General features: G+C 41.6%; 1 protein-coding gene across 1 annotated transcript in view; it reads right to left on the bottom strand.

Moving 5' to 3' along the window:
* Window positions 1–7,474: 7,474 nt before the first annotated feature.
* Window positions 7,475–12,599, bottom strand: part of tshz1 (teashirt zinc finger homeobox 1) — a 31,176-nt gene continuing 26,051 nt past the window's right edge. The window contains exon 3 of the mRNA XM_030412379.1: window positions 7,475–12,064. Coding sequence (XP_030268239.1) covers window positions 8,742–12,064 — 3,323 coding nt within the window. The 3' untranslated portion in view covers window positions 7,475–8,741. The remainder of the gene's footprint in view (window positions 12,065–12,599) is intronic.

Genomic DNA, 12,599 nt, shown 5'->3' with positions numbered 1-12,599 from the left:
AAAACATTTAGAGGGGAAGAAAGTAATGAGACGTTGGCACCGTGTGGTCCTGGCACAGAGATGGGAATGATTCAAAGTTTTCAAAAGATCATCAAAGAAAACCAAACCATTTCTCAGCCAGACCGTAAATGCCAAATCTAATTGAGATGGTGTAAACAGACGGTCAAACATTATTGAAGAAAGCCTATTTTATGGATTGGGACCAAAATGTTTTTTTTAAACGGAGTTTTGTACGACCACATTTGAGTTTTAAATCTGGTTTTTGATATGTAGTGCAGACTGAGCGCTGCGTAATTATTACTTAAAACAGGTTCCTCCACTCCTCTTATTGATTTACGGCTTCCTTCTCCCTGCATGTCTGTTCCTCCTCCCTCTCTCTCTCCCCCCTGCACTTCCTTCCTCAGTTCCTCCTTCAAGCCACTGACAGTAGTGCTGCACATAAAGACACTGCTACCTTTGCATAATGCGGATGCACCTTCTGTAGGTCGAATGAAGCTCCTTCGACATGTGTCAGAAGCTTGCCGTGTAGGCTTGGACTAATGATGGCACGGCGGCCAGCCCACTGCCCCTCAGCATATGCCCACTCTCGCATATGTGTGTCAGCGTGAGAGTGTGTGTGTGTGTGTGTGTATGTGTATGTGTGTGTGTGTGTGTGTGTGTGCATGTGCGTGCAGGGGGTGGCAGGGTTCGTCATGCTGATTAAAAGCAACCCCCCCCTCACAAAGCCCCTCAGAAAAAGACAGCAGGGAACATGAACCACTGTCAGGTTGGCCCAGATGAGGACACAGGATCCGTGTCACCTGAATTTACCGGCCTAATATGACAGCCAAGTTGTGATCCCCTGTCTGGGACGTGTCACGTTTGCAGAGTTTGGGCTTATTCTCATGCAAATGATGTCAGGATTGGACAGAATGTGAATGAGACTCGTCACACTGTCCAAATGTTCCAAACCCGACTGCATGACAGTGGTTTCTCTCTCGCGCGTGCGGCTCAAGATGAAATAAATACGACATTTGACATTCAAACCTGGCAACCAACACCAGGAATAGTTCAAAATAATGAGGAATTTGCGGGAGGAAACCACAGCACCGCGAGTGTAACCTATTTACCTTTTTCTTAGGTCCTAAATAGCACACACCTGAACTCCAGAAAGACCACGCAGAGTCCATTATTAAACACACAGACACACACCGAGGTGGCGACAACACTTTTCAAGCTAAGAGAGATCTACACTGTAGTCACAAAGAGCTGATTCAGAATCGGCTTGTTAATTACATGAAATAGAAGCATTTCTATAGTAGTACACAGTAATTATTGACAATAAGATGGATTCAAACCTATTTTCTGGTCGTAAAAAAGACCTAAACTGGAAGTCTTTGAGTACAAAGAACGCGTTCTCATTGTGTGCCCACCCTTGTTTAGATAATTGAACCAACACAATTGCAAAATGACGGCATCCACCCCAAAATTACATGCTTACATATAAAATGTCTCAATATTTCAAATACTTTGACACAACAATGATGGGACTTCTCATCACACCTGTGGGCTTTACAGCGACGGCAAAAAAAAAAAAGAAAAAAAAAAAGACGGTTTGATAGATCCTGAAAGACATTTCATCCATTCAGCACGCTGGCAGCCGTCATTATTCTCGAAAGAATCGACTTTGTCACTTCTCCATTCTTCAAGAGCCTCTCCCTCGGCCTGATGAATTATGTCGTCCGTATCTTCCAAAACAAGGCTTGTTCCTGACAGGTACACAACACTTTACACGATGGTTCTGACTGCCTGCAGATCTCGGCGGGGACAAACGTGTCAACAAGCGATCGGATTGAACTCTCTGTCCATGATGAGATGTCCCGGGTGATTTCAAACCTTCACATTTCTCTCGGAATCCTGTACCGAGGCTTAATGTTTTTACAAAAATTTAAGGTGCCATATTGTTTTGCTGTCAGAGTGGCTGCAGCGGGGAAGAGACGAGTCTGGGTTTATTTATTTGTTATGTGAGAAACAAGTGGGTTGACTTGTGATTGATGCCTTATAACTTGAGACGGCATCAAGGTGGAGGCATCGTTCGGGGGGGAAGTGATTGTTTTTTACTAATAATCACGAGTATGAACGCTCAACAACAAAAACTGAAGTTTCTTTAGTATCTCGCTTGACCATCAGACCGTGGCAAAGGGAGGAAAGAAGGAGGACCAAGAACCACAAACACTGAATATCAATTTGTGAGTACAATCTACGGGATTCCTCAGCACGGCCATCTTTCATGCCTGCACCAGGCTTCTTTAACTGAATTAAACACTACAACGAAGAGCGTCGAGGAGTTCGTGGTGGATTGCGGGCGTGCAGAGTCCACGGGTGTCACACCAGGGTTGGCATCCAGTCCGTGGTTCGGTTTAGGTAACAGGGAACCGCAAAAGAATCATTGTGAATGAAACATATTCAGTATTTTATGAGTTGAACAGACAAAACCAGGACAAACTTCGAGAATATCCAAATGTCAAATGTGGGGACTAGCCTTGGTAGTTGAACGTCTTTGGGATTTGGACTGTAGGTTGAACGAAACAGGACACCTGAAGGCGTAAACTCATCCTTGCACCCATAAATCATTTGCAAATGAGTGGGTTGATTGGGTATTGAAAACATTTTTGAGTGAACGGACTAAAGGAGCTGGACCTAAATCCAATTATTTACAACTCATCACGCATTTATTGAGTGTTTATCAACATTTAGAACAATGTTCTTGCAAATGAAAAGGAAAAAATAGCATATAGAATATAATATAATGTCTAACTGAGCTATACAACATTTATAAAGCACTTGTTAAAGCATACATTAATAGAAAATGGTACAAGTCCTCTTGTTTTTCTTGTCCCTTACGGTTTGATTTACACACTCAAGTCTCTCTACAGGGCTGCATACAGGCTGCCCTGACCCTGTGATTGGTGGAGTTGGCTGGGGGCATCAGCAGCTGTTAAACATCTCCAAATCTCCAAATATTGTGCATATACTTTGGATTTAATTTAATATTGAATTTATATGAGAGTCAATGTGTGTTTTAACGTTACGGTGGTATTGCTAAAATCTTGTATATAGCCCTGAAATGAACCTAAAACATAGAAATGTGGCTCCACTGACTATTGATACCCATGAAGACACGTGAAAGCATTCTGCTCAGCGACTCGTTCTCCAGCTCAGTCTCATTACTGAAGAGCAGAGGGTTTTCTTCTAGATATTCTTCTCCCTAGAGAGCACGTGTGTTATCAAAGCGAGGCCTTGTCGTACAGAGCTGCGATCAACAGAAGGTTGCCCCGGAAAGCGTTGTGGGGGGGGGACAAGAGAGCGCGAGGTTAATTCACTGGATCCTCGTTGTCGGCGTGTGTACACCCGATATGCATGTCACAAGGATTCGAACACGGCCTGCACTATCAAGTGCGTCTCGCTGACACATAATGCTTCATGGGTAGTACAGTACAGATGTTGCCGCTCGGTAGCAGAACGGCTTAATGCGACTCAAATCTTTCCATTCTGATTATTACAAATGGATAACAGGCTGCATCACGACGCCGCTTGTCATAAACAGCCTTTTGTTTAACATCAGATTTGTGCCGCTGTCTCGTGAGCCTCTGCTCACCTGGTAATGGCGATGACACGGAGCCAATTTATTTTGTGTTTGCTTTTACGGCAAACAAGAGTCGCGAGAGAACAAACAAAACACTGACTGCCTGACAAAGTCATGTGTGCAGCTTTCGCATCTGTTGTGACAAGACAAAGATGGCTTGTTTTGGAGACCTTGTATGGAACGGCTCCGTGTCTGTGGCTGCATGTTTACAACATCATAAAACATGCACTGACTGATCATCACACATGTGACACCTCGATGGAGTTACTCTATAAAAGCAGTTAGAAATTAGAACCTGTACGTGATGGTGTTGTACGTGCACGTGTTCATTACTTCACAGATCTCTTACATTTGCTTACAAGGGGAGTTTTGTTCACACTGACCGATCTATTATTGACCTTTATTCCTCTGTAAATTATTTAGCCGAAAAATAAACATACAAAATACAGAAACAGCCCACGGCAGTCTGACCAACAGCTAAAAGAGATTTTAGATATTGGTTTCAGAATTTTATCAAATTAAAAAAAGCAGACAAGAAGCACTTTTTGAAACTGTATTCAGGAAATACATGTTTTTGCTATTCTAAGCTATTTATACCAAATTTTTCCAAAATGTTCAAACTCATAATAATTTGTAATTGTAGAAAAGGTAGGAGTGCGTTTCATTTAATCACCTGGTGCTGTTATTTCCGACAAAACATAAAAAGAAAAAAAAAGAGTCACAGAGTAACAAGAATAAAACGTCATGAATCGGCGATGTTGGTTGTTTAAATATTAACGGTATTAATCTCACATGATTCCACACTTCATCACAACATCAAGAAACAACAGCTTTTGTTTTCATTGTTTTGATTAAAGGGTATTAAAGTGTGTCTACAGGTCTTGAGGTGTACTTCAGCATACGTGAAAAATGCAGTGTAAAGCCTTTTGTGGCTACAGAGGAAGCTGCATGTAATGTGATAAATGGCCAGTTGCATTGTGGGTAGTGAAAGTTGATGATATCGCTCTGGTGAATCCATTTTGATCATTTTAAACTTTCTATAATGAGTCCAACAGTGTCATAGGAGTGCAACGTTAGATCAGTGGACTGCTTATAAAAAAAAAACAACAACTACCGCCTACATTACCCACAATGCAACTAAACCACTGGAGGGAATTTATCAGATCACATGCAGCCTCCTCTGCAGCAACAAAAGGCTATATACTACTTTTTCCGAATATGCAGTACTACTCCCCGAGACCTGTCGACACACTCTACTGTGTATAATTGGTGAACCTTCCCTTTTAGAGACACCATTGATTTACATTTTCAGACAGAGTTAACATGTTTAATTTTTAACTGACAAAGCTGAGCCACTTGGTTAGCTCATAGCTAAAGCTCTTTTAAATGAATAAAATAAGTTTTGTTCTGAGAGAGTCAAATATTTAATTCTACCATCTGCCCGAGTTGACTGCAAAATTCGAGCGCCGCAGTACATTTCGATATAAACTTGAAAGGGAGATTTCATGCATAGAAAGCAAACTTGAAAAAAATCTTCAAAGTTAAAAGTGGATTGTATTCAGTTATGCCCTTTCATGGCTGTGTGAAGTTCTGAAAAAAAACGTTCAAGTGTCTTCACAGACACAATTACTAATGAAACAGAAGTTCAAAGTCCTTCCAAATGGTTTCATATTTTGTTTATGTGTTTCTGTGGAAGCGGTCTCTCCTCGCTGAACACATTAGTTAACTCTCTCTGTACGTTAAGCTCCTGCACGTCACCGTCTTTCTTTCATACACGGCTTCCATCGCACGTGACTCCTCTCTGCGTTTCTCACTGCCGCTTCCTGTGTTTCCACGCCACATGGAGCTCGCTGCGAGGCACTGGAACTCTATTGTTTCTTGGGAAAAGAAATGCCTCAGGCTAGTGTTCAAGAGCTGCGTGGGGAGGGAGCATGTCGACTTAAATACCTTCAGTGGAGACATGCCATGGCCTCTTTTATCAGGTGTCTCACGAGCTGAACTATAAAGCTTAGCTCTATGTTAAACCATAAAGTCAAATCCTTTTTTTTTTCTTTTTTATGACAATGTTTTATTCACTTCTTTCCCCCCTGAAAAGGGATTATGTCTCTGTTTTGAAATTTGCTCACACACATTCACTGATTTGGGGCTCATCATGGGGGTCTGAATTGAAAACTCACATTGATTTGACACAACATGAAAACATGTCATAGCGATGTCATGTAAAAAAAAAAAGAAATAAGCAGATTTAAAAGCGTAAAATCGAAACATTTTGCTTGTTCATGAATGCAGCAAGTGATCTCTGCCACAGAAACTTTGAAAAGTTTCTTGTTGTAGCAGCTGCTCGTACCCAATCAACTTTGTTACAGCGCAGAGACTGTACTAAAGGAATAGGTTGAGACGAGAAGATGGATACCACTGTCATGTGTCTCTGGTAAGTATGAAGTTGGAGCCAGCTTCCGGTTTCTTTGCTTAGCACAAAGACTGAGAAAAGGGGAAACAGCATATATTGTTCCATAAAACTACAACTTTTCACTTTATTTTTAACTTTAAACATCAAAGTTTGTTTTAGCAAAGTTTCCAATTCTGGATAAGCCGCTGTTGGTTAGGTAATGTTGTAAAATGAATCTGTTAGCCGAAAGACGGCTCATCTCCCTCTATCCTCAGCGGCGAACTGAAAACCTTCAGTCGGCTTCCTCTATTCAGACTCCTGCAATCCCTTACGAAGCAAAGAGGGAGTCCCGTTGGAAGAAGCTGCTATCATCCTCACCCAAGGGACCCCTGAGGTGACTGTAACCATGTTACATTTGGAAATCATGACCCGCCATGCTGATCAAATAGGGAGGATCTTTAAACCTGTTGCAGTTCAGACATACTTGAGAAGTTGCTCAGATTAAGAGGAGCTGTGGTTCACAGTGGGAAAGCTGCTGCTGCCTCAGTAGGACCTGGAAGATGTCCAGAGTGCTCTGCGGCAAGTCCCCCTTTGCGTATTTGATGTGGCTGTCCCTGCGTTTGCCCAAACTAATCCAGCCAAGAAGGTGGCTCTGTTTGGTGCATCACAATGGATCCTGATGGAAAAAATGACAGGAAGTGGATGGAATTTAACCTCTTATTTCTGCCCAAAAGTACTCCGCATTGTTCAGACTCGACTGCCTTTGAGCCCCCAATTCAGAAAACAGTCTTGTAGTCAGAGTACATTTTTAAAAAATCTGAGAGGCTCCATTGCTCAACATATCAATATTATAGTAAATTGGACGGTATTTCTGTAATATTGTGTTGTGCCAATCTGTGGTGAAATGCAACTGCAATGCTTAACTACCCTATTCGCCAAAGCCTGGGGCAGAATGCAATTTTTTTTTCAACTGCGAGGAGCCATAAAAGATGCACTACGTCGTTTGGGGAAAGAAATTATATTCAGAAGGGAAAACTCCCCATTCATTAATTTTCTAGACTGAAAAAACAAACTGAAATCTTCCTTACTGCGCTTTTTGATCGTATTTAAAGGACCCATCTAGCATCACACAGCATTCTGGGGACCTTATTTCCCTCTGAGGACATCTTGTTTAATCAGTTATGGAAATATATTTTTTGAGCACCTTAAACTTAAATATATATTTGAGAAAATGTCAGATAAGTTGTCATAAAATCTTTAAATGTAGGAGATATACTGTCTGTTAAATCAGGAATGAAAACATTCATAAAACCTGCAAATGGACATTTAATCAGAGACAACAGAACAAAAAAAATTGAAGCAATATTGACAAGAGTTAACTGAATATGTCTTTCAAGTTCTGTCATCATACAGTCTGACACTATTTCACACTCTCCCAAAATCACTCAAACAAACACCAGTTCAATCCAGGACATGGAGTTTATTTTACAACTGAGGATAAAAGAATGCCATTCTGAATATTAAGTCAATGATAAAACCTGGAAATCTATTCATTGGGTGACAATTTATTTATTCTCAATGTTATGTACAGTACCATGCATCGGAGCCGATGCCAGTAAAGTTCTGTCATTTTATGTAAACCACATTAAAGGACCTACTCTTCACTGAAAAAGGACGTTGTGGTCTGACAATATTCTGTAGTTTTTTACATTTTCCCCCGTATTTGTCTAGAAAATAACATTATAAAAATGCACACAGTACAAATAATGTTGAACTGTAAAGAGCAAGATATGCTGACATACATGTATACATACTTGCTGATTATTCATACAATAAGTTTTAAACTTCATTAATTTTACAACTGCAGCTTCACAATAATAAAATTGGTAGCCTACTAACGCAAATACTGTACATGTTGAAACAACCAGGAACTTATGTTACTAGAGAAACAAATAACAGTTTGTAAGAATTTCTGTGATTTAATGGCAAATACAAAAACAATATAATAGTTAGTCACCTAAATTTCCATTTTGATCAAGGGAATAAAAACTGTAAAGGGTGATGTGTTGTCATTTTTAACCCTACAATTCTTCATCAATTTACACTTCCTTAAAGTGCTGAAATTATCTTAACATCATCGTTCACATGGCTACTTTTATAACCATATACCTTCATATAAACATCTATATCCACAATTTGTTGAACAGGGATTAGTTTTCTCATCGTGGTTGAAATTTCATTAGACACAATATGCTCACTGTTTTACATAGAAACATGCACAGACTGTCCATAAATAATATGCAAGTTGTGTTGAAATATATTTATCTTTTTAAAAAAAATCATTCAAAAACAGTGATCAAAATAAGAGCATGGTCCAGTTTTAAAACAACAGATGGACATTTCCCAAAGGCTCAGATAAGATGCAGTGCATTAGGAAAGCAACAATCAGTCAGTGACTACATAGTGCCATGGCTGCTGCACCAATTTGGTACGATTATGTCACCAAAAACTCAACTTTTACAACGCAGCTTTGAGCCTCTGCAATGCAAGGCCCTGTCATTTATGGGTAACTGAATAATTACAGTATGTGGTATTAAAGCTACCATGTTTTTCATTACAATATGTGTCATAACAATGCTTAATACAGTTGTGGCACTATCTGTTATGACAGATTGTAGCTTAGAATAATAGTGCAACAGTAATCTGTCATGCTATCAGCTTTTAACTTCATTGTTTGTCCAACTCTTTCACAAAGATAAGATGGTCCTCTGGTGACTTTCCATGTGTTTTGCAAAGGTGCAATTTGATTGCATGTTTGCTCATAAATGTCCGGTTACACAGTTTGCACTGATACACTGAGCCAGTGTCTTCTTCTGTAAGTCCAGAGAAAGTCTTGTCCTCTATTCTGCTCACTGCTTGCTGATCTATTAAATCTATGGAAAGATTTGAGAGGTCCTTCAGGGTAAACCCAAGGTGCGACTCCAAATGGTGAATGTAGGAGGAGGGAGTCCTGAACTGGGAAGCACAGTCACTGCACAAAAACAGAGGTTGGCCAGAGTCAATATTTTTGAGGAATTTTGTGCTCCCTGTCCGCTTTAATTGGTATTTTACATTGGCCAGCCAATGTGAGATAGTAGTCATGGAGAGACCAGTGAATTTACAGATGTGGACCCGTTCCTGGGGTCCCAAGTCAGCAATCATAAACTTCCCATCAGGAGTCTCCCTAAGACTGGAGGCAAACTGGGCTTGGAGTATCAGGAGGTGCTGGGGATTCCAGTTCGACTGTCTGCCTTTCCGTCTTTGGATGGGAGACAGCTCCTCCAAGCTGTCCTCAAAAGTACAGCCATCCATGTCTGATTTTTCAGATATGGAAGAAGGGGTCGTAGACTTTGGCGTCAAACGGCCAGTCAGATTTTTAACCATGTCGGAAATATCCATCAAAGCATTCTCCCGTAGAGGAGGAGATGAAGACTGTGAGAAACTTTTGAAAACCTGTTTGCTATTGTCATTGTTGTTTGCCGTAGAAATACCCTTAGGTGTACTTCCATTGGCGTTTTTGGATTTAGTCAAGTCCATCGGCTGATCATCATCACCGCTGTCTGGAATCACAGGCTCGGCCGACTTCATCTGGGCAGAGTTGCTGTTGATCTTATAAAGCATTGCAAAGGGGTCTGTGAATGGGGTGGTCACCTTTGCAGCTTTTCCCAAGTGGTTGTTCATGATAGACTGCAAAGCACTGAGGGGGTTGACAAGTGGTTGTTCAGGTGAGTGATCTGTGATGATGCTCAGGTTATTGCAACCATTGCTTACCGGCCTTTTTGGTGAATCAACTTCACTCTTTATCTGTGACTCTACCTTGCTCTCTGTCTGCTCTCCTTCTTTACTTCTCAAAACAGTTTGAGCTTCCACTGCAGCATGTTTTACCGCCTTTGAGAGGTTTTCTGGCTTCGGTGAGGCCCGTTTCTCTTTAGGATTTGGCAATGGGGACTTTGCAGACCTGCACTTATTCTCTGCAGGTTTTTCCTCTTTTTCACTCTTTATTGAAGTTTTCCCAGTCACTTTCTCAACCAGCTCCTCCATGGCCAGCACATTGCTCTTGTGACTTGGAGGTGGAGAAGGGCTATTTGGCGAATGGACCAAAGTGCCTAAATCAGAGGACAGTACCTTCAAACTGTTGCTGCTGAACAATGGTTGAACCTGTGCACATGAAGGCAAGGTAGACTTCAAGGATCCATGAAGCTGATAAGCAGCATGAATACTGGGGTATCCACCCCAGGTTGGCGTGCCAGTTTGGGCTTTGCTGATTGCACTTGAAACTGTATTCTCTAAAGACTTTAGGATGTCCAAACCACCTTTGGGTGCCTCTTCCAAGTCCTCTTCTCTTAGATATTGATAAGACCTGGCCTTTCGTTTTTCAGCTTTTTCAGGAGGGTCCTCTTTCTCCTCCTTTATTTTTTTCTCTGGTTCCCCAGCTTCTGTTTTTTCTTCCTCTGCCTTTTCATCTTTCATTTCTTCATCTTCCTCATCAGGACTGGCGGGTTGCAACGGGGAGCCAGGCTGTGACTTCCCATTGGGTGCTGGGAGTCGTGTAGTAGTTGGTGGCAGAGGAATTGACTGAATTTTCTCCTCTACAACAGGATCAAAAACCAACTGTTTACCCTTTTTAGAGGCTGAGTTGGTTACTTTAAGAAAGTGCCCTGTGACCATCATATGGGCTGTCAGTTGTTGCAAGGTGTCATGTGAACTGCCACATTCCATGCACTTGAGAATTTGTGCCTTGCGTGCCTCAAACTGCCAAGTGTAACTGGCACCATTTTGGTAACCGTAACGATTGTTTGGAGTAACATAAGGATTGGCCACTTTTTGGTCTTTAGGAGACTCTCCCAGGAGTATACCAGATGAGACCGACTCTGGCGAGCTTGGGGACATTAAGTCTTGAAATGCTCTTTTTTTGGTTGGGGGTACCAACTTTGAGGTGAGGGCTGGCATTGGTTCTTTTAGAGGCACTTTCTGATAGTGTTTTGTTTTGATCATGTGAACACTGAGGTCTTGCAAGGATTCAAAGGAGTGGCCGCAGTACATGCATTTAAGAACTTTCTGGGCATCTTCTTTGCCCTCCATCTCCATCAGAGAACGCTTACGGGGCTTGGACCACTTCTTGCTTCGGTCATCCTCGGTATCTTTATTGTCATCTCGGTAGTGGCCCGTCTCATTCATATGCACAGTCAGGCCAACCAAAGTGTCATAGGCTGCACTACAGTCCTTGCACCTGAACTTGCTGGCACCTGTAAACACAGGGCCATAGAGCTTATTATTTTGCCTGTAAAGCTGCACGGTGCTAAAAAGACTTGGCTCAGGAAGAAGTTGGTATGGGGTATGCTGTAGGGTTTTGGCCAACGCTGCCTGGTGCCAGTCATAGGCTAATCCTCCTGTGTTGCCAGAGCTTACACTGGTGCCACTGTTGCTGTTGCTTGACACTGTTCTGGTGGTGGTACTGCTGGTGGTAATATTAGTAGTGGCTGAGGCATTGCTAGTGCTACATCTGCTCTTCAAATGGATGCTAACTGGGCTGTGACTGTTCAGGAATCCATTGCTCCCTTTGTGATTGCTCCCATTTCCATTGCTAGATGCATAATTGTTCCCTTGTTTGCTTTTAAGCATATCCATAGCAATGCTGGACCAGGAGGCATCAGAGATCAGGTTTGCATAGACGGCTTTCATTTGTGCCAGACTGTCCTGTAACGAGACTCCATTGATGGACTCTGCTGTCTCTCCTAGCTTCTCCTTTACCTTGTCCTGATCACTGGAGGAGGATGTGGTTTTAAGATCCACCAGTTGATCACTGGTGGTGCTGAGCGGAGAGGCATACCCAGCGTCTGGGTTAGTGCCATTGCTGAGTGGAGAGTTTTGGCAGCTGTAATGATCTCTTGCGTCCTCGTCATCATTGAAAAGATAGTCTGCATCTTGACCATCCAGGGAAAGGCCATCATCTTGCAGATGTTCCTCTTCATCATTTTTATCCACTTTAAATTCATCCTCAGGTCCATAAGCTGGAACACAAAAAAGAGGGAAAGTGACATTAGATACTTTTTATATATATACATATATATATTTATATTTGTATGAAACCAATTATGCACCCACCACCCTTACTCCAAGAAGGCAGTATGTGCAATAATCCTAAAGAGATTTTGTCAATAGTCCCAACAGAGGACACACGTTTGTGATAATAAAGTGGCAAATAGCCATATCTTGACAATGACAGATAGTCCTCTTCACTGCACTGCCTAATGAAGCTATCGAACACTACAGCTCAGCAAGGGTAGAGAGCAAAGATGAGCCACAGAAATGTTTCTCCTTAGTTTAAAAACTAAAAAACAAGCAAAATTTTAAATTACACAGAGAGCAAATTCTCAGAGTAGACAATACTTTTTAATCATGTGGTGAGATCTGCTACTTTACAGTAGAACTGAAGACAGTTTTGTCACTTCACAACTGAAAAGAAATCAGGAAAAAGGAAAATATGCCACATTGATTGCAGTGGTGAAGACTCTCTTTGATGTTAGTAGGATTAGTAAGATGAAT

This window comes from Sparus aurata, chromosome 3 (assembly GCF_900880675.1).
Source record: "Sparus aurata chromosome 3, fSpaAur1.1, whole genome shotgun sequence".
Lineage (NCBI taxonomy): Eukaryota > Metazoa > Chordata > Actinopteri > Spariformes > Sparidae > Sparus > Sparus aurata.
Note: the sequence above shows the minus strand (reverse complement) of the source record. Positions and strands in the feature narration are given on the sequence as shown.